Source organism: Monodon monoceros, unplaced genomic scaffold (assembly GCF_005190385.1).
Source record: "Monodon monoceros isolate NGI ecotype Baffin Bay Population unplaced genomic scaffold, NGI_Narwhal_1 Super_Scaffold_20, whole genome shotgun sequence".
Taxonomy (NCBI): domain Eukaryota; kingdom Metazoa; phylum Chordata; class Mammalia; order Artiodactyla; family Monodontidae; genus Monodon; species Monodon monoceros.
Window position 1 is genome coordinate 134,847,397 of NW_021703777.1, and position 19,960 is coordinate 134,867,356.

At 67.9% G+C, this 19,960-nt stretch overlaps 2 protein-coding genes across 5 annotated transcripts in view; both read right to left on the bottom strand.

Moving 5' to 3' along the window:
- Positions 1-200: 200 nt before the first annotated feature.
- Positions 201-8,876, bottom strand: HGFAC (HGF activator). Of its 4 annotated transcripts, none has more exons than XM_029235850.1 (14): positions 8,544-8,678; positions 7,801-7,984; positions 7,556-7,655; positions 7,249-7,328; positions 6,480-6,602; positions 6,269-6,400; positions 6,020-6,130; positions 5,769-5,943; positions 5,439-5,524; positions 4,440-4,704; positions 2,725-2,864; positions 2,205-2,345; positions 1,955-2,103; positions 201-1,064 (listed from the first exon to the last, which is right to left on the bottom strand). In XM_029235850.1, the coding sequence occupies exons 1-14, from the start codon at positions 8,649-8,651 to the stop codon at positions 882-884; spliced, it is 1,977 nt and encodes a 658-aa protein (XP_029091683.1). In that variant the 5' UTR covers positions 8,652-8,678; the 3' UTR covers positions 201-881. The 4 variants fall into 4 exon arrangements, with proteins under 4 accessions (XP_029091683.1, XP_029091685.1, XP_029091682.1 ...); XM_029235852.1 differs by having other exon boundaries at positions 201-1,726; XM_029235851.1 differs by having other exon boundaries at positions 817-1,064; positions 7,556-7,652; positions 8,544-8,876.
- A 1,684-nt stretch (positions 8,877-10,560) lies between these two features.
- The window catches only part of RGS12 (regulator of G protein signaling 12), a 94,738-nt gene continuing 85,338 nt past the window's right edge, over positions 10,561-19,960 (bottom strand). The window contains 2 exon segments of the mRNA XM_029235959.1: positions 10,561-11,069; positions 18,752-19,192. Of these exon segments, the coding sequence (XP_029091792.1) occupies positions 10,843-11,069; positions 18,752-19,192 (668 nt within the window). The 3' untranslated portion in view covers positions 10,561-10,842.

Sequence of the window (19,960 nt, forward strand, 5' to 3'; positions counted from 1 at the left end):
CCTGCGCTCTAGAGCCCACGAGCCACAACTACTGAGCCCACGTGCCGCAACTACTGAAGCCCACGCACCTAGAGCCCGTGCTCTGCGACGAAGAGCAGCCCCCGCTCGCTGCAACCAGAGGAAGCCCACGCGCAGCAACGGAGACTCAACACAGCCAATAAATACATAAATAAACAAATTTATAAAAATAAATAAGCCACCATCAGCTCTGTCTCAGGACCTTTGCATGTGCTGCTTCCTCTGGCCCAGGATTCTGGGCCCTTTGGGCATCTCAGATCCCGTGCCCACAGTGTCTTGCCTGGCTGGTGCAACCCACTACCCTCCACTCACCCTGGCACTGGGGCTCCTCCCTTCCCCTGGCTTCCTTCAGAGGAAGTCTCCAGTTCTCCCCGCCTAGAAAACACGGCTAAGGGAGAGCTGCAGTCGGGCGGGCTGCCTCCTTGAAGCAAAATGATAGCCAGGGGTTTTCCCAAATAACCTGTCTTAAGTTCTAGCGTCCGCTGCCGTGGGACAGCCCACGGTGCCCGGACCCAAGCCCCACTTGCCTGGGGGAGGGTCTGAGAGGGGTCTGGCTGGGCACAGCTCCTGCTCTGGAGAAGGTCTAGTCTGGATCCCCATCCTGACTGCCCAGGCCATGAGGCCAGACCCTCCCTGTGGGGTCACAGGCTCCCTTCTCCTCTGAGCAGCTGGGGTGCTGGCTTGGGGCCCCCAGCCCTGAAGCCACAGCATCCACAAAGCTGGGTCGGGGGTCACGGCCTGGGGGCGGGGAAGGCTGAGCTGGCGGCAGCGGGACAGGCAGTGTGGGCCGGGGTCTTTTTGGAAACATGTTTATTGCCAGTGAGGAGGGAACGGCAGGAGGCACGATGTCCCCAGGGGTGGTCTCAGGAGGGATTCACGGGCCGCTTGGGGGGCCGAATCCGGTCGCTGATCCAGTCCACGTAACGGGTCACGCGGGTGTAGACGCCGGGCTTGTTGAACTGCCCGCAGCCGTCACCCCAGCTGATGACGCCGTACAGGTAGGCCACGCCATTCTTCTCGCAGGCCAGGGGCCCGCCTGAGTCCCCCTGCGCAGAGCGGCCGGTCAGAGCCTGGGGCCTGGCTCAGGAGACTCACGGCTCAGCTCCTCGACACCCATGAAATAGTCCACCAGCCCCTCACCCCAGGCTCCCTCGCCCCAACCCGGAACATGCCTCCAGAGGGGTCAACCCTCGAGGTGGGCTTCCCGAGAGCTTGGGCACAGATGACATGGGTATTCCAAGTAAGGGGGCTGCCCCCCTTCCCCCAACCGCATAGGCAGGGCGCCCTCCCAATAGTGGGCTGCTGCGGCCCCCTCTCGCCTCCACAACCAGCAGAGCCCTCCTCCATCTGGGTCCCCCCTCCGCCCACCATGTGCACCAGGCGGCCCCGCGCTCCAGCAGACCTGGCAAACCCCTATTCACCCCCTGGGACAAGTGCCAGCGCCCCTTCCTCCATGAAGCCACCCTTGACTTCCCCCAGGGCGCTTGCTGTACCACGTGGTTGAGTGCCGAGCCCCCCCACCCTTTGCCACCTGTGAGTTGTGTGACCTGGGAAGAGTGAGCAGACCTCTCTGGGCCTCAGTCTCCCCACCTATAAAAGTGGGGAGTAAAGCAGCTTCTCCAACTCAGCACTGATGTGCAGACCCGAGGAGCCCTTGAGAAACGGGACACTGGGATCGGCCGATCGCTTGAGCCCATTTGGGAGAACTCTGGGTGAAAAGGGGTTTGGCCTTCGACGTCACGTGGACAGCCCTGCCCTTGGCTGGACAGCTGGCCCGAGCCTGGGCTTTGGGAGCCGGCCCCTCCCGGGCCTCAATCCCCGCCCCCTGTGAGCAGGGACCCCACTCCTGGCCCCCGGGCCTCCAGCAACAGTGAGCGCCCATCCTGGGGGTGCTCCCGGCCAGCCCTGCGCTCCCAGGGCGGCCATCCCGGCTCACCTGGCAGGCGTCAGACCTGCAGTCGAAGTAGCCGGCGCAGAGCATGTTGGGGCTGACGTCTGCCCCGTACACCTCCGGGCTGCTGCATTTGTGGTCGGCGACCAAGGGGACCAGGGCCTCCCGCAGCAAGCTGGAGTAGCTACTCACATCTGATGGCCGACAGGGGGCACTCAGCCTGGGCGAGGCTTGCAGGGCCGGGCCGCTGCTCCCGGGGGGCACGACGCTGGCCCCTCGCGCCCACCCCACTCACTCTCATCCTGGTGGCCCCAGCCCGCTATCTGGCACTTGTGCCCAGCGGGGAAGGTGCTGCCGGGCTCGGGCAGGCAGATGGGCTGGACGAACTGGGAGCGGACAGCACAGCGCTCCCCCTTCTTCTCCAGCCGGATGAGAACTGGACGGGAGAGAGGCAGGGGGTCAGCCTGCGGCCTGGGGGCCCACGATGGGCCGAAGGTGGCTGCTGAGTCACACGGGGTCCAGCCCCACCGGGCAGAGGGGCTGCGGCCTGGGAGGCCCAGGAGGCGACAGGAGGGCCAGCAATGCTGGCCAGCCAGGGTTTCCTCCAGCCGCGCCGAGGCCACTCGGCCACACCAGCTGCTCTCACTGCCCTCCCCCCGCCCTTCCCCGCTCTGTCTCTCCTTCCCCTCCCCCTCCCTCCCACCCGTCCCCTGAGTGTCTGAGGACCCTCCCCTGCCTGGCACCCACTCCCAGCCTCTCTCCTGGCTCTGGCCCTGGGTGTGCACAGAGCACACAGCACCGGTCCCGAGCCTCACCGAGGTCATGGTCACTGGGGTTGAACACTGAGTACAGGGGGTACGGGATGTACTTCTCTATGCCGAACGTCTGCGTCACGGCCGTCGTGCGGTTGAAGAAGTGTTGGCCAAGCACCACAGAGACACTTTCCCTGGGGGGGCTGTGCAGTGGGAGCTGGTGGCAGCATGACTCTCGGGCCCCTGAGGTCAGCTCGCCCCCTACCCACGGGGACAGAGCATCCGGTAGACGATCCCAGGAGAGTGACGCTGTGCAGGGCCCCCGCCCCCACCAGGCCCTGGGAGAGACCTGAGCAGGGGCTGGGGTGTGGGCCGTAGTGCAGTAGGGAGTGGGGAGCTAGGGCCACAGCCCCCGTCCTGGCAGCACCGCCTCTAAGGCAGTGGCATGAATGACCCTGGGGGACCTTGTGCAGGTCTAGGTGGGGTCTGTGCTGACAGGCACCCACGTTGCTGCGGATCCCAGCTCTGGTCACCGGTTCTGCCCCACGCCCCTGCTACAGGGGCAGGCCTCCTGTGAAGTCACCCGTGGGGCCAGGAGCCTGAGTACTCCCCTCACCCCCCCGCACCTGCACACGAATGCCCTGTCCCACCCACCTCCTCCAGCCCTGCTTGGCCCAGGCCAGGGACCAGGGTGCTGGAGTCCAGCCCACAGGGGACGGGCCCCTCCATCCAGCTTGGCCCTCCCCAGCCCCTCCCTGGACGTGAGCAGAGAATGCCTGCTCCCCTTCTCCAGCCTCTTAACCACCCCCATCCCATCCATACTGGGGAGGCCTCAGGAGTCCTGTTTCACAGGTCGCACAGCGGTCAGCACAGGGCAGGACGTATGCCCACTGCCCCCCACCCCTACGCTGTAGTCCCTGGGGTGACTGATGGGGACTCACCGTCGGACTCTCACGCCGCCAAGCCCCCAGCCGCCTCTCACGTCCCACTCCCTGGGATGCCACTGTCAGGCCCGTTCCCTCCCACTGAACCCCCCCCAGAGAGAGCCCCCCACTCCCCACGGCAGAGCCTTGTTCCCATCACAGCCGTGAGAAGCGGAGGACGGGTTGGCCTTTCTTGCTCTGAGCTCGCTGTCCCCCACCCTGGGGCGTGGTAGTGGGCCTCGCACCCCTGACCCTTCCCCCAGCCGCCAGCCCCAGCCGGCCCTCCGCTCCGGTAGCCCGCCGAGTGGGCGGGGCCTCGGGCTCCCTGCGCCCCACGGTGCCACCAGCTCGGTCTGGGCCGGGGTAGCGGGGCCGGAAGGGGCGGGCCCTGCGAGGCACGGGCCACACCCACCACCCTGCCGCGCACGCGCCGGCCGCCCCGCCCCGCCCCTCCCTGAGCGGGGAGACCTGGAGCTCCCGGGGCGAGGACCAGGGCTGCGCGGCCACACGGGCAGGGACAGGGACAGGGACAGCACCCCGGGGCAGGAATGGGGCGGGTCTCGGCAGTCTCCATGCCCAGCACTGGGCTGAGCGCTGAGTCCCACCTGAGTCAGAGGGGCAACGGGGAACGGAGGGACCAAAGGACGGGGTTTACACGGGTAGGTGGCGGAACGTGGGGACACATGGGTGATGGTTAGGACAGGCGGGTGGGTGCGTAGATGGGTAGCGGGTAGAGAGTGGATGATGGGTGTATGGCCGGGTGGGGGCGCGGAGGCCTAGATAGCGGTGGGCGGAGAGGTGGATGGCTTGAAGGATGGCGCAGGGGTCGTGGACACTGGGGCCAGAACCGCTCACCTGTTGGAGAAGCAGTGGGCGGCAGACACCACCCAGCAGGTATGGACAAGGCTCCCGGCACAGAAGCTGTTCCCGATGTAGATGGCGGCCAGCCAGGGGTGGGAGCCGGGCAGCGAGGACGAGCCACCAATGATGCGTGGCCGTAGGAAGCTCCTCTTCTTGTGCCTCTTGCCACAGGTCTGGCGTCCGGCTGGTCCAGCTGCCGCGGGCCCAGGCAGGCTCAGCAGGGCCTCGGTGGGCGGGGGCTGAATTCTGGCAAGGGATCCTGGGAACACAGGTTACCCGCTCACACACCCCGGGTCCCTTCTGCACACCCCAGGCCAGAGAGGGTACTGGCTGCGTCCACCATCCTCAGGTCCCCCGTGGTTCACCTGCCTCCTGACCCAGCCTAGGCAGCTCGTCTGAAAGAGGGTCCCCAGCTCTGCCCCTGTGGGCACATGACTTACTCTGAGCCTCAGTTCCCTCATCTGCAGGATGGTGAGAGCCGCACCCAGCCACAAGGCTTTGTGGGAACCAGGGTGGCCTGGCACACCTGGCAGGTATTCATGTCCTTCCCAGCAGCCTGGGACCCCAGAGCCAACTCGGGATGGTCAGAGAGGCCTGGAGCACGGGGCCAGGGGGCGGGCTGGCCTCATGGAGCAGCGCACTGCCAGGGTCTGACTCCAGGGTACTCACATTATCCACATGCACCCACACTTCCCTGTCTCTGGGGACCGTCCTGGCACAGTGCAGCCCGGCTGGACCACCCAAAGGACCCGGTGACCAGCTCGCCTGCTCTGACCTCTGGTGTCAACCCACTGCGTGGCCTTGGACCAGCCCTGCTCTGGTGAGCCTCAGTTTCCCCATCTCTCCGATGGGGCCGTGGTCCTCCGGAGAGAGGAGGCCTGGCATGCAGGTGGAGTGGGTTGGGCCACGGGGAAACCACGGTGATCTCAGCGGGGGCGGGGCCAGTGCTGCCCCCACCCTGCTGCTTCCCACCCAGCCACTAGCTGCGCGCACCGCAGGCTGCCAGGCGGCAGTACTCCCAGGAGAGCGCGCTGTCCTTCACCACGTAGCACCAGGGCCTCTCGTCCTTGTCCGGGTTCCTGGGGTGCAGGGAGAAGCAGGTGGGCAGCGGAGTCAGTCACGGCTCCTCAGTGACGGGTGGGAGGAGAGAGCTGGGGACCCCTAGCTGGGTGCGGCTCCTGGCACTCTGCCCACCCCCACCCCACAGCCTTTGGCCCCTTCTGCAGGTGGTTCCAATCCCTGGCCCTGGGCTCCTCTCGCCACACAGCCTCCCAAGCCGAGGGGTCAGGACTCAGGGACAGGCCCTGCCCACCCGGTGCTGACCGGCAGTAGGCGTGGGGCCCTAGGCCGAGGAGGGCCGCGGCGCCCACAGAGTCCACGTGCAGCTCCTGGTAGAGCAGGTCGGAGTTCCAGGCCAGGCAGCTGAGGCCCGAGGCTGCCGTGCTGGCCACGCCTCGGTACTCGGTGCCACTCCCCACAAAGCAGGGCTGGGCCGGCACTGCGGGCGGCACGGTGCGTGGTGAGCCTGGGCCCCAGGACGCGGGGCCACGCAGCTCTGAAGTCGAGCGACTCACCAATGTTGCAGAGCCGCCCGGCGTGGTCTGGGGGGCAGGCGCATACAGTGGTCCCGGTGGCCACGATCAGGTGACAGGTGCCCCCATTCAAGCAGGGGCTGCTCAGACAAGCTGGGGGGAGGGCTCAGAAGCTGGGCCTTGAGGGGCAGGGGCAGGGCCTGGTTCCCACCCAGTGCCCGTCTCTGGGTGGCCCTGGACGAGCCCCTTCCCCGGGTGGGAGGCCCAGCGATACGGCCCGCCCCCCCGTACCTGTGTGGCGGGTGCCCTGGCACCGGACCTGGCCCCCCGCACACTCGCACTGTTCCACTTGGCCCCGGTGCACGCGGGCCCAGCGATCGCCCACCTCCAGGTACTCGTAGCGGCTCTCGTCAAAGCATTTCTCTGGGGGCGGCACAGTGAGCCGCTGCTCCCCGCGCGTGCGGCTGGCGCCCCCCTGCCCTGCAGCCCCCACCCTGCTCACCCGTGCCGCAGTCCTTGCCAGTGAAGGCCACGGGGCAGGTGCAGTGGTACGACTCGGGGTCCTGGGTGCTGGAGCATGAGCCCCCGTTGAGGCAGGGGCCAGAGGCACATGGGTCCAGGGCAGCTGGGCACACGCAGCAGGGAGGCGTGTGTCTGAGAGCCCGGCCAGGCCTCATGACTCCCTCCCCACGCCGTGACTCTCTCTCATTGCCGAGGGCCCACCACCTTAAAGCTGCCCCTCCTGAGTTCCGTGGTGTGTACGTGCCCTGGGAGTGAGCACAGGTCTTCCCCCTCACCACATCCTCTGCCCAGCTCTCAGACCCTGGGCAAGTGGGCCTCTGGCTCTGCATCCAGCACCCTGAAAGCCCGACCCCCATCGGGCAGCGCAGTCCTTTTCCGTGTGCCCTGGGACCCTTGTAGGCGGGGCTGCCAGCACCACACCCTGCAGACCCCTTGGGCCCCCTCCACGTCCAGGGCTCTTCCTGTGCAGCCGCAGGGCCCAGCCTGACCACCAGGGGGCGCTATGACCCCCGGCAATGGCCAAAGCAGTTATGTGGCCCCCCGAGAGGGCAGGACCTGCGGGGCAGGGTGTTCCCCACTCCCCACTCCTGCAGGCCCCGAGGCCTGCAGTGGGATGAACCCCGAAGCCCCCTCCTGCACACCAGGCAGGACCCCAGCCCCAGGTCAGCTCTGACGCCCCTCAAGCTCACCGCCACCACCGGCCCAGCCCCCTCCTAGCTTGCGCTCGGGCCCAGACCCCCGGCACCCACCTGGGCCCTCCCGGGGAGTGGAAGCCTGCACACAGTAGCCCCAGGCCCTGTCCCGGTCATAGTTGTGAGTCGTGGCACACCTGGGGGTGACGCATGCGGTGACGCGGGGGTCCCAGGCCAGAGACCCGCCCACCCTAACCCCAACTCACGCAGGGACCCACGCTGACCACTCTGGGGCTTTCTCCCATTCACTCCCTCATTCATTCATTCACTACATCTGCTGTGTGCCAGGCTCAGTGTGGAGTACGGAGGGCAGGGAGCAGAAGCATCTCCAGGGCGGGCACGGGGCACAGGGACTGGGACCCACCACTTCCTGTGGGCACTTCCCTCTGTAGTGCAGGAGTGGACCATGCGGCCGCCATAGCGGAAGGGGAACCTGCAGGGCTGCCCGGCCTCGGTGAGCACTGCTAGAGGAGACACAGGGATCAAGGGCTCCCGCACTGGTCACCTCCCAACCCCCATCACATACCCCACTCCCTAAGTGCTGCTGTGTTCCTCCAGACCCCCCATCTAGGTATAGCCTGCCACCTCCAAGAAGCCTTCCTGACCCACCTGTGCCCCCAGGGCTGCTATTGGAGGGGGCTGCCCTGGGCAGGTGGGTAAGCCCTCCACCATGGGGTCCCTCTGCCCTGGGTGCTGTCGCTGTGGCTGGGGTCCTGGGGGTCACCGAGGTTACGGGGATCGCGGGAGTCCCAGGGATCACTGTGGCGTTACATTCTGGGGGTTCCGTTGGGTTCTAGGAAGAGCCGAGAGGCCTGTGATGGGGTCGGTGTGGGATGGACCCCGCTCACACTCAGTCCCTGACTCAGTTTCCATATTGGGGCCCTGAGGTCTTGGAGTAGGGACCAGGGGACACTGGCTCTCCCATGGCCTCAGCTGGACCCTGTCCCCTCCCCTCCCACCGAGTCCAAGGAGTCAGGCTGAGCTGGCTCAGGGTCTGCTAGGCTGGCACCACTGCCCTCCAGGCTCGAACCCTGGGGGTCTGATCTGGGGGACAGACGAAAGCAGCTGTGAGGCCTTCAGAGCCCCCCCCCCCGCCCCCACCTCAAACACGTGGACCCAGCAGAGGCCCAGAGAGGTGAACAGTCTCCATGCCCCTGGGTGGGGGCCAGCAGGTTGGATCCCCAGGCCCCCCGTCCCCCAGGCCAGCCCAGCACGCCCACCTCACCCCCGGAAGGCTGGCCGTCGCCACTCTGGGCCCTTCACCCACCCCACACCCTGCCCTGGCCTCAGCCCCAGGACCCGGAGTGGGCACGGAGAGCCCATGATCACAGTGCAGTGGGGTCAGTGCTCACCCTGCCAGCCTGGGGCTGAGCCCCTCGAGGCACCAGCAGCAGCAGCAGCAGGAGCAGGGACAGCCCAAGTAGGGGGCAGGGGCTGGGGACCCAGGCCCAGCGCCCCATGGCTCCTCCTGGGCTGGCGTGAGGAGCAGCAGGAGGCGGGAGCAGAGTGGCCAGGGCAGGTGGGGGTCAAGGCCGCCTGGAAATGATTAACCCCGGCTGCCTCCCGTGCCAGGCCTACACATCCCCCATGTCTGCTGCCCAGCTCACCCAGCCTGAGCCAGCCGGCCCCTCTGGCCTCAGCCATGCTGGTCCTGGACCTGACAATGTCCTCGAGTCTCAGCTACGACGCCTCCTCCAGGAATTCTTCCAGGATGACACGGCAGGAAGGGGCCTGGACCCCCACAGCCCCAGCTTCCGGTTCCTACCTGGCCACAGGGCTGGCCACTGTCTCTTTGTGAGCTATACCAACCAGAGCACCTACACATGCTGAGCCCTTTTGAGGGCCCAGGCCTGGAGCATGGGATGTGGCCCCTGGCCTGCAAGAGGCCAGGCACAGAGAGGAGGGTGTGTGCACCGCTGCACACAATGCCCCCTGGGACAGGGACCTCTGCTGCCCTTCTCTACAGCACTTCTGCCTGTGCCTCCCAGGACGAGCCTGGGGTGGGGCCTCCAGGGGGAGGCGGAGTGGAGCGGAGGAGGTGGGCAATACCAGAGCCCCTGCCTGCTGTCCTAGCTCCCCGCCCCCACTGCTCCTGGACCCGCTGGGGCACCCCCTCAGGAAGCCCTCTCGCCCCTGGGCTTCCCCTCGTAGCCGGGACCACCCGTGCCATCCCGCCTCTGTCCTGGGCTGCCCTCCTTCCCATCCCAAGCCCCGGCCAGGCACCAGGGCCACAGAGACCTGGCTTGGGGTCCTGCCCAGGTCTGTGAACGGACACTGGGGTGTCGCCCCCAGACGCGGCCACAGTTGTCGCCCCAGCTGGCCCCTGGTTCATGACTGCAGCTGCAGGCAGAGCTGCCACGGGAACCTCTTCTGCAATTTGAGGGGCCGCGGAGGCGGCAGGGGTGGTGGTGGTGGGTGGCCTGGTCCCCATGAGTCAGCTCAGCTGCCTGCATGGGGCGGAGAGAAGGGCTGGCCTGGGGATGGGCCTGGCACTGCAGCTGTCTCACTGTGCACCCCCAAATCGCACTCTCTCTGGGCCCCCGTTTTTCCCTCTGTGCAGACGGAGCGAGAGCAGAAACCGAGTGGGTACCCAGCTTGGCACGCGGTGGGTGCCGGGCCCTCTCTTCCACGTGGGCACCCCCAGCTCAGAGCACAGCTCCCTGGGAGGATCCAGAGCAGCCCAGCGGCCCAGGGCACACTCAGGCCTAGGGCCCTTCTGACAAACGTGACATGCATCTCGGAGGAGGGAGGGGTGCTGGGGGCCCCTCAGCTGCTCAGCGCCGGGGTTCTGCCAAGGCACCCGGGCTGATGGCGCCGTCTCTATCTGCCCTGCCCACCCAGCGTCACACGGCAGCCCTGCCCACTGGCCCGGCCTGCTACCCCGTCCCCTCCCGGCTCGCTCAAGCCTCAGGACCTCTGCACAGGCTGACACTCTTTCCCAGGCCTTCCGGGCAGGGCAGTCAGGCTTCCCCTGAGGTGGTCCCTCCAGAGACAGGCCCTGCCAGACCACCTCCCTAAATGAGGCCAAGGGCGGGGGATTGGGTCAGAGTGGCCTGAAGGGTCCCCAGGCCAAGCTCTGCCCCCACCAGTGGCCACCCCAAGAGGAGACCCTGCACCGAGCTGCACGAGGCGCTGTGACGTGGACAAGACCAGGGCCCTGGAGGGGGCAGGACCACGTCCCACTGCCCACAGGCTAAGCCTCGCGCCCCGCGAGGCCAGCCTTATTTCCCTGCTCACCTCCGACCTCACCCCCGAGAGCCGGTTCTCCCCAGCCCCCTGCCGATACACGCACAGGGCCACAGGAACAACGGCTCCCTGAGGGCAGGGTCCAGGCCCCAGGACCAGGCACGAGGCCGACAATCTGGTCCTCAAAGACGCTTTATTGCGGGAAGGCTGGACGCCGAGCGGGAGCTGGGGCGGGGGCCAGGGAGCCCTGAGCCAACGCTGGCGAGTGCCCGGGGCCAGGACCCTCCCCGCCCTCTGCTGGTTCGGCCCCCAGGGGTGGCTGAGGAGGCCCGTCCGAGGCCCTCGAGATAGGCTCAGCGGCTCCCTCAGGATCTCTGCTCTCCACATGTGTGTCCAGGCGGGCGGCTGGGACGCCGGGACGGGAGGGAGGGCCGGCCAGCTGGGTCGGGTGCGCGGGCGGCAGCCTCAGACGAAGGTGGCGTGGTGTGGGCCCGCCTTGGGCTTGGCAGGTCCCCCCAGGCCGGGGCTCAGGCCGGGGCGGTCTGATGTCAGGGTCCCGCCGGCCCGTGACCTCCAGGGGCCCGTCCACACCCCCGGGATGCTGCTGCCCGGCCCAGGTGCTGAGCCAGCCACACGGTCCACGTCGACGATCGTGCTGACTGGGAGGCCTCGGCTGCCTCGGGCCCCACCTCCTGCCGCGGGGAGAAGAGAGAGTCTGTCACCCATCTGCCCACCCTGGGCTGGAGACCCCACCCCACCCTCCTGGCACAGATGGTGGCAAGGGGCTCCTGAGACCCCCACGTGCATCCCAGGGGCAGGCAACTTCTGACCTGGGGCCCCCAGGCCTGGCGCAGGGAGCCCTCTGCAGTGGGGAGGGTCCCAGGCCGAGGGAGCTGCAGGCTGCACAGGAGCAAGCTGGGGGAGGGGTCTGGGGGCGCAGGGCCCAGGTTCCGTGTGGTGGGACCGGCGCGGCCCCTCATTTGTCACGGGTACACCCTGCACCCTGTCCTCACCCAGCGCAGCCAGGACAGTGGGGACGGCCCACCCACTAGGGTGCTGTCCGCCCAGCTGGGGCCCCCTCTGGGGAGAAGCCCGGCACCCGAGCCCCTGCAGCTCCCCACTGATGCCCTGGGGGCATCAGGGGCACCCGCCCCCAGACGACACGCGCTGCCCCTCGCCAGGGTGGGACGTGCGTGCCTGTGTGTGGGTTTGCGTCATGGGAAGGAGCACGTGGTGCCCCTCGGTGGGCGCTGAGATGGCGGAGGAGCTGGGGCGGGGGGGGGGCGGTCCCAGGGCCCCTCAGCGGGAGGCAGCCGCCCCTGGGGTGGGGGGTGGCCGAGGAGGGCCACATGGGGGATGGTCTCGTGGGAAGCCTCCCAGCCACCTCCGCTGCGCCTCTCAGACACCCCCACAGCCCGTCCCGCACCCCACTGCGGCTCAGGTTCAGGGCCAGGCCTCCACTCCTCCTCGGGGGGCTGTCCGCAGCCGAGGGGCCGTCAGGGAGGGGCTCCAGGGGGAGGCATGCTGCTGGGCTGAGGGAGGACCAAGCACTGGGTGTGGGTTGACCCAGACGGGGCTGGACCCTCAGGGCACTCTGGGTCTCCATCCACAGAGCTCACTGCCCGGCGTCTCTAAGGGCTGCGGCTCCCAGTGGGGCAGGGGCCTGAGCCCCACCGCCGATGCCCGCCAGGGCCCTCGCGACCTGGCCACGCAGTTGTCCACCTGCCCGTCGACCCGGGCCTACCTCTTCAGCCACACAAACTCTGAGTCCTTCACGCTCTCCTACCCCATCAGCAACACCCCAAGCCGAGTGCCCCTTCCTCCACCCTACCCTGCCGCCTGCCCCCTTCCAGGCTGCTCAGTGGTCAGCCAGGCCTCTGTCTTCAAGTCCCCACCTAGGCCCCAGGAGTTCCAGGCTGCCTGAAACTGCCTTGGAAGCTTTTGATCCCAGGCTGGGCAGCCACATCTCCCTGCCAACCACCCCAGCAGGCTGTCACTGCGTTGTCACCCTGGCTGGTCCCGGGGGTGGGCCCTGGGGGACAGAGGTGCAGTCCCCAGGAACCAGGTCGCTGTGGGCAGGGCACAGGGCGCTCGGCAGGCGCCCTCAGCCTCGGCTCCCTCCACCGAGCCCCCCCAGGGCTCACCCCGGGGCCAGGGGCCAGGCAGAGCCCCAGGCCCTGGTGTGGGCAGGTGGAGCCAGGAGGCTAGCATGCCCGTGGGGTGCTCTCAGTGAGCCCGGGAGCCAGGGACCCTCAGGTGCCTGGGGTGCAGGGGGAGCCCCAGCCCCAGGTTCCCAGTGGACAGGCTGGAGGAGTCCAGGCGCAGGGACACAGGGTCCTGCTCTGGTGACCGCCCCTCCCGGGCCTTGCCGGTGGAGGCGAAGACCCTGCTCCCTGCGTGGGTCCGAGGCCTACGTGCGGGAGTGGGGACGGCCGTGGGGGTCAGGAGCCTCGCCTCCCCTTGCAGGAGCTGCTCTGTGGCCCCCAGAACCCCCGGGGCAGGTCCAAGCCTGCGAGAGGGCCTTGCGTCCTCTGAGCTAACAGAGGCGGCAGAAGGAGCCTTCCCCGGCGCCCGCGGGACCCACCCCTCCCCCGCTTGTCGGCGGCTTCGCAGGGCCAGCAGGTGATGGGGTGGGGCCGGTCTGCGCTTGGGCGGGGGCTGGGCAGCGAGGCAGGGCTTTGCTCCCCAACCGCTCGTCCCCATCTGGGGCATTTGTCTGGAGCATTAAGAGGCCCGTGACCCCACGCAGGTTGAGGGGCACGGCCCTTTCCTGTCCAGCCCCGTCTGGACCCCCCAGGAGGACAGAGGCCGGCGAGGGGAAGGGGCCCCAGCCACGGCCCGTCTGACGCCTGGGCAGCTCGGGTGCGCTCAGGATGTGGAGGGCCGCCTGCCTCTGTGGACGGGAAGCTCGTCCCCGGGCCAGGGACGGGCGTGTCACAGGGAGGGTGGCTGCAGTCCAGGCCCTTCCTGCCTGCCCGCCCAGACTTGCTCTCCTGAGGAAGTGGCAGCCCCAGGCCTGTGACTCAGTGTCAGGGACCCAGCCCCGCGCGGCGGGCGGGCGTCACGGCCTCCGTGACAGGGCCTGCCCGGGGCGGCTGCCCTCCCAGCTTCCCGAGGCTCCCCTTGGCTCTCCTGGCGGGGGCAGCAGCACGGGGGACCCTGCAGGGCTCAGGGGCCGCCGATTCCGAAGGGAGCCGGGTCTGCCCTGTTCATGAGGGTCGCCCCCTGGGCCTCAGTGCCGCGTCCCTCGGACACGCGCACGCGGGGCCGGAGCCAGCGCCGCATCCCCCGCCCCTCAGGCTGCCCTGCTGACCCCTCGTCTCCCCAGGGACCACGGGCCCTGCCCCCCGGCTGATTCCGACTCTGCACAGTCAGGCCCTCCCACAGGGTGCCCTGCTGGAGCCTTGTGGCAATCGGGACCCCAAGAACCCCTCCCGAGAGCCCACCTATCAGCCCCTTGCCAGCGGCCAGGTCTGCTCTGGCCCTCAAGGCTCCACAACGGGAGAAGGTGCAGGCCAAGTCAGGACCCTCCTCCTGGGGCCGGCGGGTGCAGGGCTGCACGGGTGGAGCCAGGGCGGTGGGTACAGCCTGAGCCCTTGTCCATCTGCAGTTCTCCCTGGGTGCTGAAGCAAAGCTCCTCATCCAGCAGATCTGTACTAAGCACCTAATGGATGCCAGGACTCCCGCTCATGGCAGTACAGGGTAAAAGAGGGGAGCGGTGACCGGGCAGTCACGGCCATACCGAGTGCAGGCGTGCAGATGGGCAGAGCCTGGGGAGGGTACGTGGGCAGCGGCTGCAGCAGTGCCGGCCCCAGGTCAGGGTGTGGGAGGTCACGCTGCCAGCCACTGGCGGCCCGTGGCTTCCACTCTGAGAGACCCAGGGGCCGGGTGGAGCAGACCAGCCGCAGGGCACATGGGGGAGACATACGGAGAAGGGGACACGAGGAGGATGGACGCGCGAGGGGAGACCCGGGGCCGTCGGCCTGAGCAGCCAGGAGGATGGAGCTGTTGCAACCCGTGCTGGGGTCTGGGGAGGGGTGCTGGGCCAGCTGGGTCAGCTCTGGGAAGCCCGTGGAGGCCTGTGGAGTGGGCCGGGTGCAGGCAGAAGCCCCCAGACATCTAGCAGGACTCAGGTGCATTCTAGCCAGGGCAAGGCCAGAGCGCCAGAACATGCTCCAATGGAAGGGGGGTTCTGGAGAGAGCCCTGGCAGAGGGCTGCCTTCGCCGGGACCCCCGGCACCAACGTGACCCCGAGAAGGCCAGGCAGCCCCCCCACATGCACATCACGGTTTGCACTGGGGAGGCTGGCCCATCCTCCTGGAAGGCAGGTGTGCGCGGTGGAGGTGTCCCCCTGCCGCCCAGACAGAAGGGCCAGGGCTCTGCTGGAGAGAGGGGACATCTGAAGGGACAAGTGCAAACTTGGCAGTGGTGGGGTGGCGATGCAGGTTCAAGAGGCTGGGGCCCGGGCTGGGGAGATCCGCACGGCTGTCCCGGGAGGCCCTGACGCCCCAGGGGACGGGCAGCTGGATCCCCACTGTGGCTGCTGTCCCGTGCACACCTGCACGTCCCCTACTGTCCCCAGCCCAGGGCTTCCGCCTCACCTGGGACTGAGCAGGTGTGACACGCCGAGACTGGCTGGGGGTCCAGGCTGGGGGCGAAGGGGGGGTGGCTGACCAGTGAGCAGCCAGGTGCAGAGGGGCTCCTGGGACTCACGGCCAAAGCAAGGTCACGTGGTCTGGCTGCCTTCACTGCCAAGGTGAACGGTGTGGCCCTTATCTGGGCTTGTGGCCTCTGGTTAACACTCCAGCCCCGTTCCCATGGAAACCAACTTACTAGGCTACAGCGACCCCTGGCAAGCGGGACAGCTCCACGCACCTGCTAGGAAGCGAGCTGAGGGCTCCTGACCCCACTCTGGTAACTGGACGTGCCTCTGGGGACCCTGGACACTGTGGCACGAGGCCCCCAAGTCGGGCGACTTCTGCCCCGTCCAGTGAGCAGCATCTCTTTGTGCTGAGTCCCCGGGACCCCAGGCCAGGACTGGTGGCGAGGACTCCTAGGGAGGGGCGGGTGGCCCTGCCGGCAGCCGCGTTCCTGCAGGAGGGGGACGGGAGAGGCCCGGCCAGGACCCTGACCCGGGCGTCCAACACCAGCACGGACAGGCGGCAGTGAGAGGGATGGAAAGCCTGCCCAGTGCCTGGCTGAGGGGCTGCGGTCACCCACTGGACAGAGGGAGGGCCGGCGAGGGAGGGCCTGGGAAGGGCACCAGACGCCTCCTGGGACAGCAGGTCCCACAAGGTCAAGCCCTGCACCTGGGGTTCCCGTGTCCATCTGAGTGCTCAGCCGGGGGCCAAGGTGAGGACCCGTCCAGCCCAAGGACACCTGGGGGCCGGGGGAGGGGGACTGCTGGGCCGGGGCCGCCCGCCCACCCGCCCGCCTGCTGGTCAGCCCTGAAGACAGCTCCTCTCTCTCCCTGGGAAGCAGGTGCCCTTTGGGGGCGACTCCCACGCCCTCTCCACGTCTGCCTATGTGGACGCGGGGTCTTCGCCTGCTGGGCGAGTGAGCCCTGAGGCTGGCTCCGCCCTCTGCAGGGCCGTGGACGCTGACCTCGGAACCTGACGCTCGCGCTGCTGGGACAGAGGACTCACACCGCCACCCAGCTGGTCCTCCCCGGGACGGGAAATGCCCACCAACGCCCACCAATGCCCAGAGTTTTGCTGGAAACCAAACAGGTAACAGTGGGGAAGGTGGCCCGGATTAGGACCAAATCCACGGCAGGCTACACTGGAAGACTGCGTCCCGCAGCGGAGGCTCCATGCCTGGGCCACACGGCCGTTCAAAGACCTCCATCCCTCGGCCGCATCGGGCACTCACAGGCCTCCCCGTACAAGGGTGCCGGGGACCAAGGGCCAGGGTGCAGGCGCAGCATGGCTCTGAGGGGACCCTCCGCACATGGGGACGCGTTGCGGGCAGCCCCCCACCTGCCCCGGGCTGCACGGCCCAGACGTGGCCCCGGCTCCCCGCCCCAGGGTCCGGCGGCATCAGCACGCTGTGTCTCTCGCCCTGAACGGAGGGGCCACGGTGGCCACCACCTAGGAAACAGCTCCCGGCAGCTAGAATCAGCAGGAGGTGTGGATGAGACCTGCCCTCTGGGCCCCGAGGATACAGCTCAGCGCCGGGTCCAGACGCGCGCTGGCCCAAGGGTGTCTGCGGCGCCCTACGCTGGCGGGGGAACCTCGGGTCCGGTTCCGCGTCACAAAGGTGGACGCAAGGTTCACAGGACGAGCAGAGGATCCGTCCGGCGAGCCCAAGGTGGAGGCCGTCCCACCGAGGGCCTCGCAGGGCGAACGGAGGAGGAGCGGAGGCCCTTCCCAGCTCCATGAGGACGCGGCTGATCACAGACCCTCACGGCCCCCCCTGCCGTCCTCCCTGCTCAGGACACCCACGGAGCCAAGCATCCAGGGTCTCCACCTGGGCTCCTACTCATCAGGGACAACGAGTGCACGGGGGGGGGGGGCACCAACGGCGACACACCCCGGAAATGCAAGAACTCGCCGGTCACACTGCCCACGCTGCCGGGCCACAGGTGGGAAGGCCGAGCCCCGCACTGGGTAAGCCACGTGGGCCCAATGCCCCAAGCCCGCAATGTGGAGCTAGAGAAGCCCAGTGGGAGCTCGGAGGAAACGGCTGGACAGCGGGCAGCCAGCGAGCCGGGGCTCCGGGTTTACGGGGAACGAGTGGGAGGGATCCGGCCCGGCCGGCTCACCACCACCACCTGGCACCCCACCCGGCCCCCGACCCCGGAACTCTCAGGGAGGCGAGAGCCATGGCCCCGAGCGCTCCATGCCAGCCCCTCGCGGTGTCCCCACTGTCACACCCAGCCTCCCAGTGGAGCTTGTTACTGCCGCCCTTACACAGCTGTGTCTGCGGGTGTGCATGAGGTGCTCAAGAACGTCTGGTGAGTGAAGGTCTGCTTTCGAAAGCCAGTACATTAAAGTAAACCCAATGAATTCCATTAAGATGTGCAATGTTTTCCCGGGTTAAAATACACCTGTAGTTTTCTAAAGAGGAAACAGATGTTCAAGTGAGAAAGGAAAGCGCTTTAAACCAGTCCAGTGAGGAGATGCAGAGTTTATTTCTCCTGGAAGAGCACAGACTCAAAACACAGGTGAAACTACACACAGGTGTCTACGGGGAGATCAGAGGGGAAGTCGGATCGAAGTGCAGGAGACATGCAAGGAAGGCCGCGGCTTCTCCCGGCTTCACGTCCGCGGGCTGTCTCCGTGGGGAGGGCGCCGGGAGCCCGGCCCGCAGAGCCAGTCCCCGAAGTGCCAGTACCCCACGGGTACAGAGCCAGAGGTACAGAGCCGCCCTGGGTCCCCACGGAGATGCGGCTGCAGGTCCGACAGGACCCAGTCCTGGGGCAGGACTCAGACCAGAGGGGGCCTCCCGCCACCCCCAACAGCAGCCACAGCTAGTGTCTGCCCACCACGGAGCCCGCCAGAGAGGACGGCGGCACCCAGGGGCTCCACGGGCACAGGCCTGCGTGGACAAGGCTCCTCCCCTACACCTCGGGGCCGGGCACACAGGCCGTGGCCCGAGTGCGGGGCGGGAGCCGCTTTCCCGGGAGGCCGGGGGCCTCGCTTTACCTGCTATTAACACACACGCGGCTAAGGAGCAGCTCCACCACCAGCCCTGCTCACCTTGACACGCTCGTGCCTCCGTTTGGAGGGCCGCCTGTGACCACCCAGGGTCAGGGAACCCCATGCGGATCCCGGCGCCCAGCACGCAGGGCCCCCACCTGCTGTCTGACCGATGGGCGGAGGGTGAACACCCTCCCTGCAGGGTCAGCGCAGCCGTCCTGCTCTAAATCACACGGGCTTCACCCACTTGCTCAAGACAAACACTGTTGTTTTCAGCCTTGAGATGAAAATACTAAAACCGCTAGCTATCCAGATTGTAATAAAAGTAACACATACATTTTGCAGAAATCCCCAGGGCCTTGCTTGGTGGCATTACTGCCGGGGACCCAGGGAAAGACGGCGGGAGGGCACCGCCGGGCCCAGTGCGGGCACCGCTCACGAGCGTCACGCCACGGGGCGACACCCCCTCCGAGACCCCCGCCGCCCATCCTGGCCACACCCTGACCTCAGCGGCCGCAGGGTCCTTTTAGAGAAGGCAGAGGCCGCCACGACCAACACAGTACCTGAGGGGGCTGGCACGCTGAAACCTCCTTAGAGGGATTAAGGGGCGGAGGGGGTAACTTTGCACCGCTGACGCTTTCTAAGTGGGTGGACAGCACCGGCAGGCGACCCCGGGCGGGCGGGCAGGGAGGAGGGGGGTCAGAGAGGAGCAGGGGCGTCGCGCCCGGAGGTACCTGGTCTCGGAGGTGCGGCCGAGCCCGGCGGGGTGGGGGGCGGCGGCAGGAACGTGCTGTTAGGGCTGCTGAGGTGCCCCTCCCCCGTGAGCGTCAGGTCGGCCACGTGCTCGCCCTCCACGGTCTGGACGCCCCCGGCCTCCGCCGCCTGCGCCGGGGGGCTGGGGGTCCCAGGGGTCCCGGGGGAGCAGAGAGGCGGGCTGTCGGCAGAGCCAGGGCTGGTGGCCGGGCTCTCGCGGGGCCGGGGAGCGCTCTCCTCGCTGTGGCCTGTCGCAGGTCTCGTGCAGAAGGCCTTGGGGGCGGCCAAGGGGGAGAGGGCGAGCCCCGGGGGTCCAGGTGGCAGACGCAGGAACTCGGGCAGCACCAGGTCCTCCTTCCTCAGCAGCCCGCGCTGGTCGTCTGCTCTGTTGCTCTGAGCTTTGGAAATGAGCTCAAAAAACTCTGTTGGAAGAAAACCCACGTTGACCAAGTGTTATCGCGTTTACCCTCCGGCAGGCACAGCAAAAGCGCATCTGGAAAGCCCTGTCCCGCCGCCCCAGGCCCCCTCCTTCCTCCTCTTCCCTCCCCCACAGCCACAGGGAGGCCGCGGGCCACGCGAACAGCTGCGCTCCTTCTTGGACCGGCTCCGGGCCGCCACAGCCCGCGGCCCATGTCTGCGCTCCGCCCGCGTTTGAAGCCTACCACCTTCTGAGCAGGAGGGAGGCCGCTGACCAGGCGCCGCGGCCTGACACAGCCAGGAGCCCCTGGTGCCCGGAGCTGGTGAACCAGCCTAGACCCGTGTGTGGGAGGCCTCTCGGGGGCACCACGCCGGGGCAGAGGGCGGTCCTGATGGGGCCTGTGATCAGCGCCCGGCCCTCGACCCCTCTCCCCGCCGCGCACCCCGCCCCGGGAGCTCCACGGCCCCCCAGGCCGCCCCCTCCCGGCACCTCCGCCCTGCCGGGGACGTCCAGATTCTTCGCTGGCTCCCCAGAGCTCTTCTTTTTCTTACCTGGGTGGATTCTCAGTTGTAACTCGAGTTCACCATCCAAAATAGATGGTGTCTACACTGAGCCTTCTCGAGGCTTAAGTTACACTCTGAGCTGACCAGCAAGGAGCTTAAAAGCTCAAATCTTAACGGCTCTCAGAAACGCGAGAACTTCAGAGCAGGCGTGTGTTTTACTCTGGCCCGTGGCCGGACGCCACAGGGAGCAGTGACTAGCCCAGCTGACC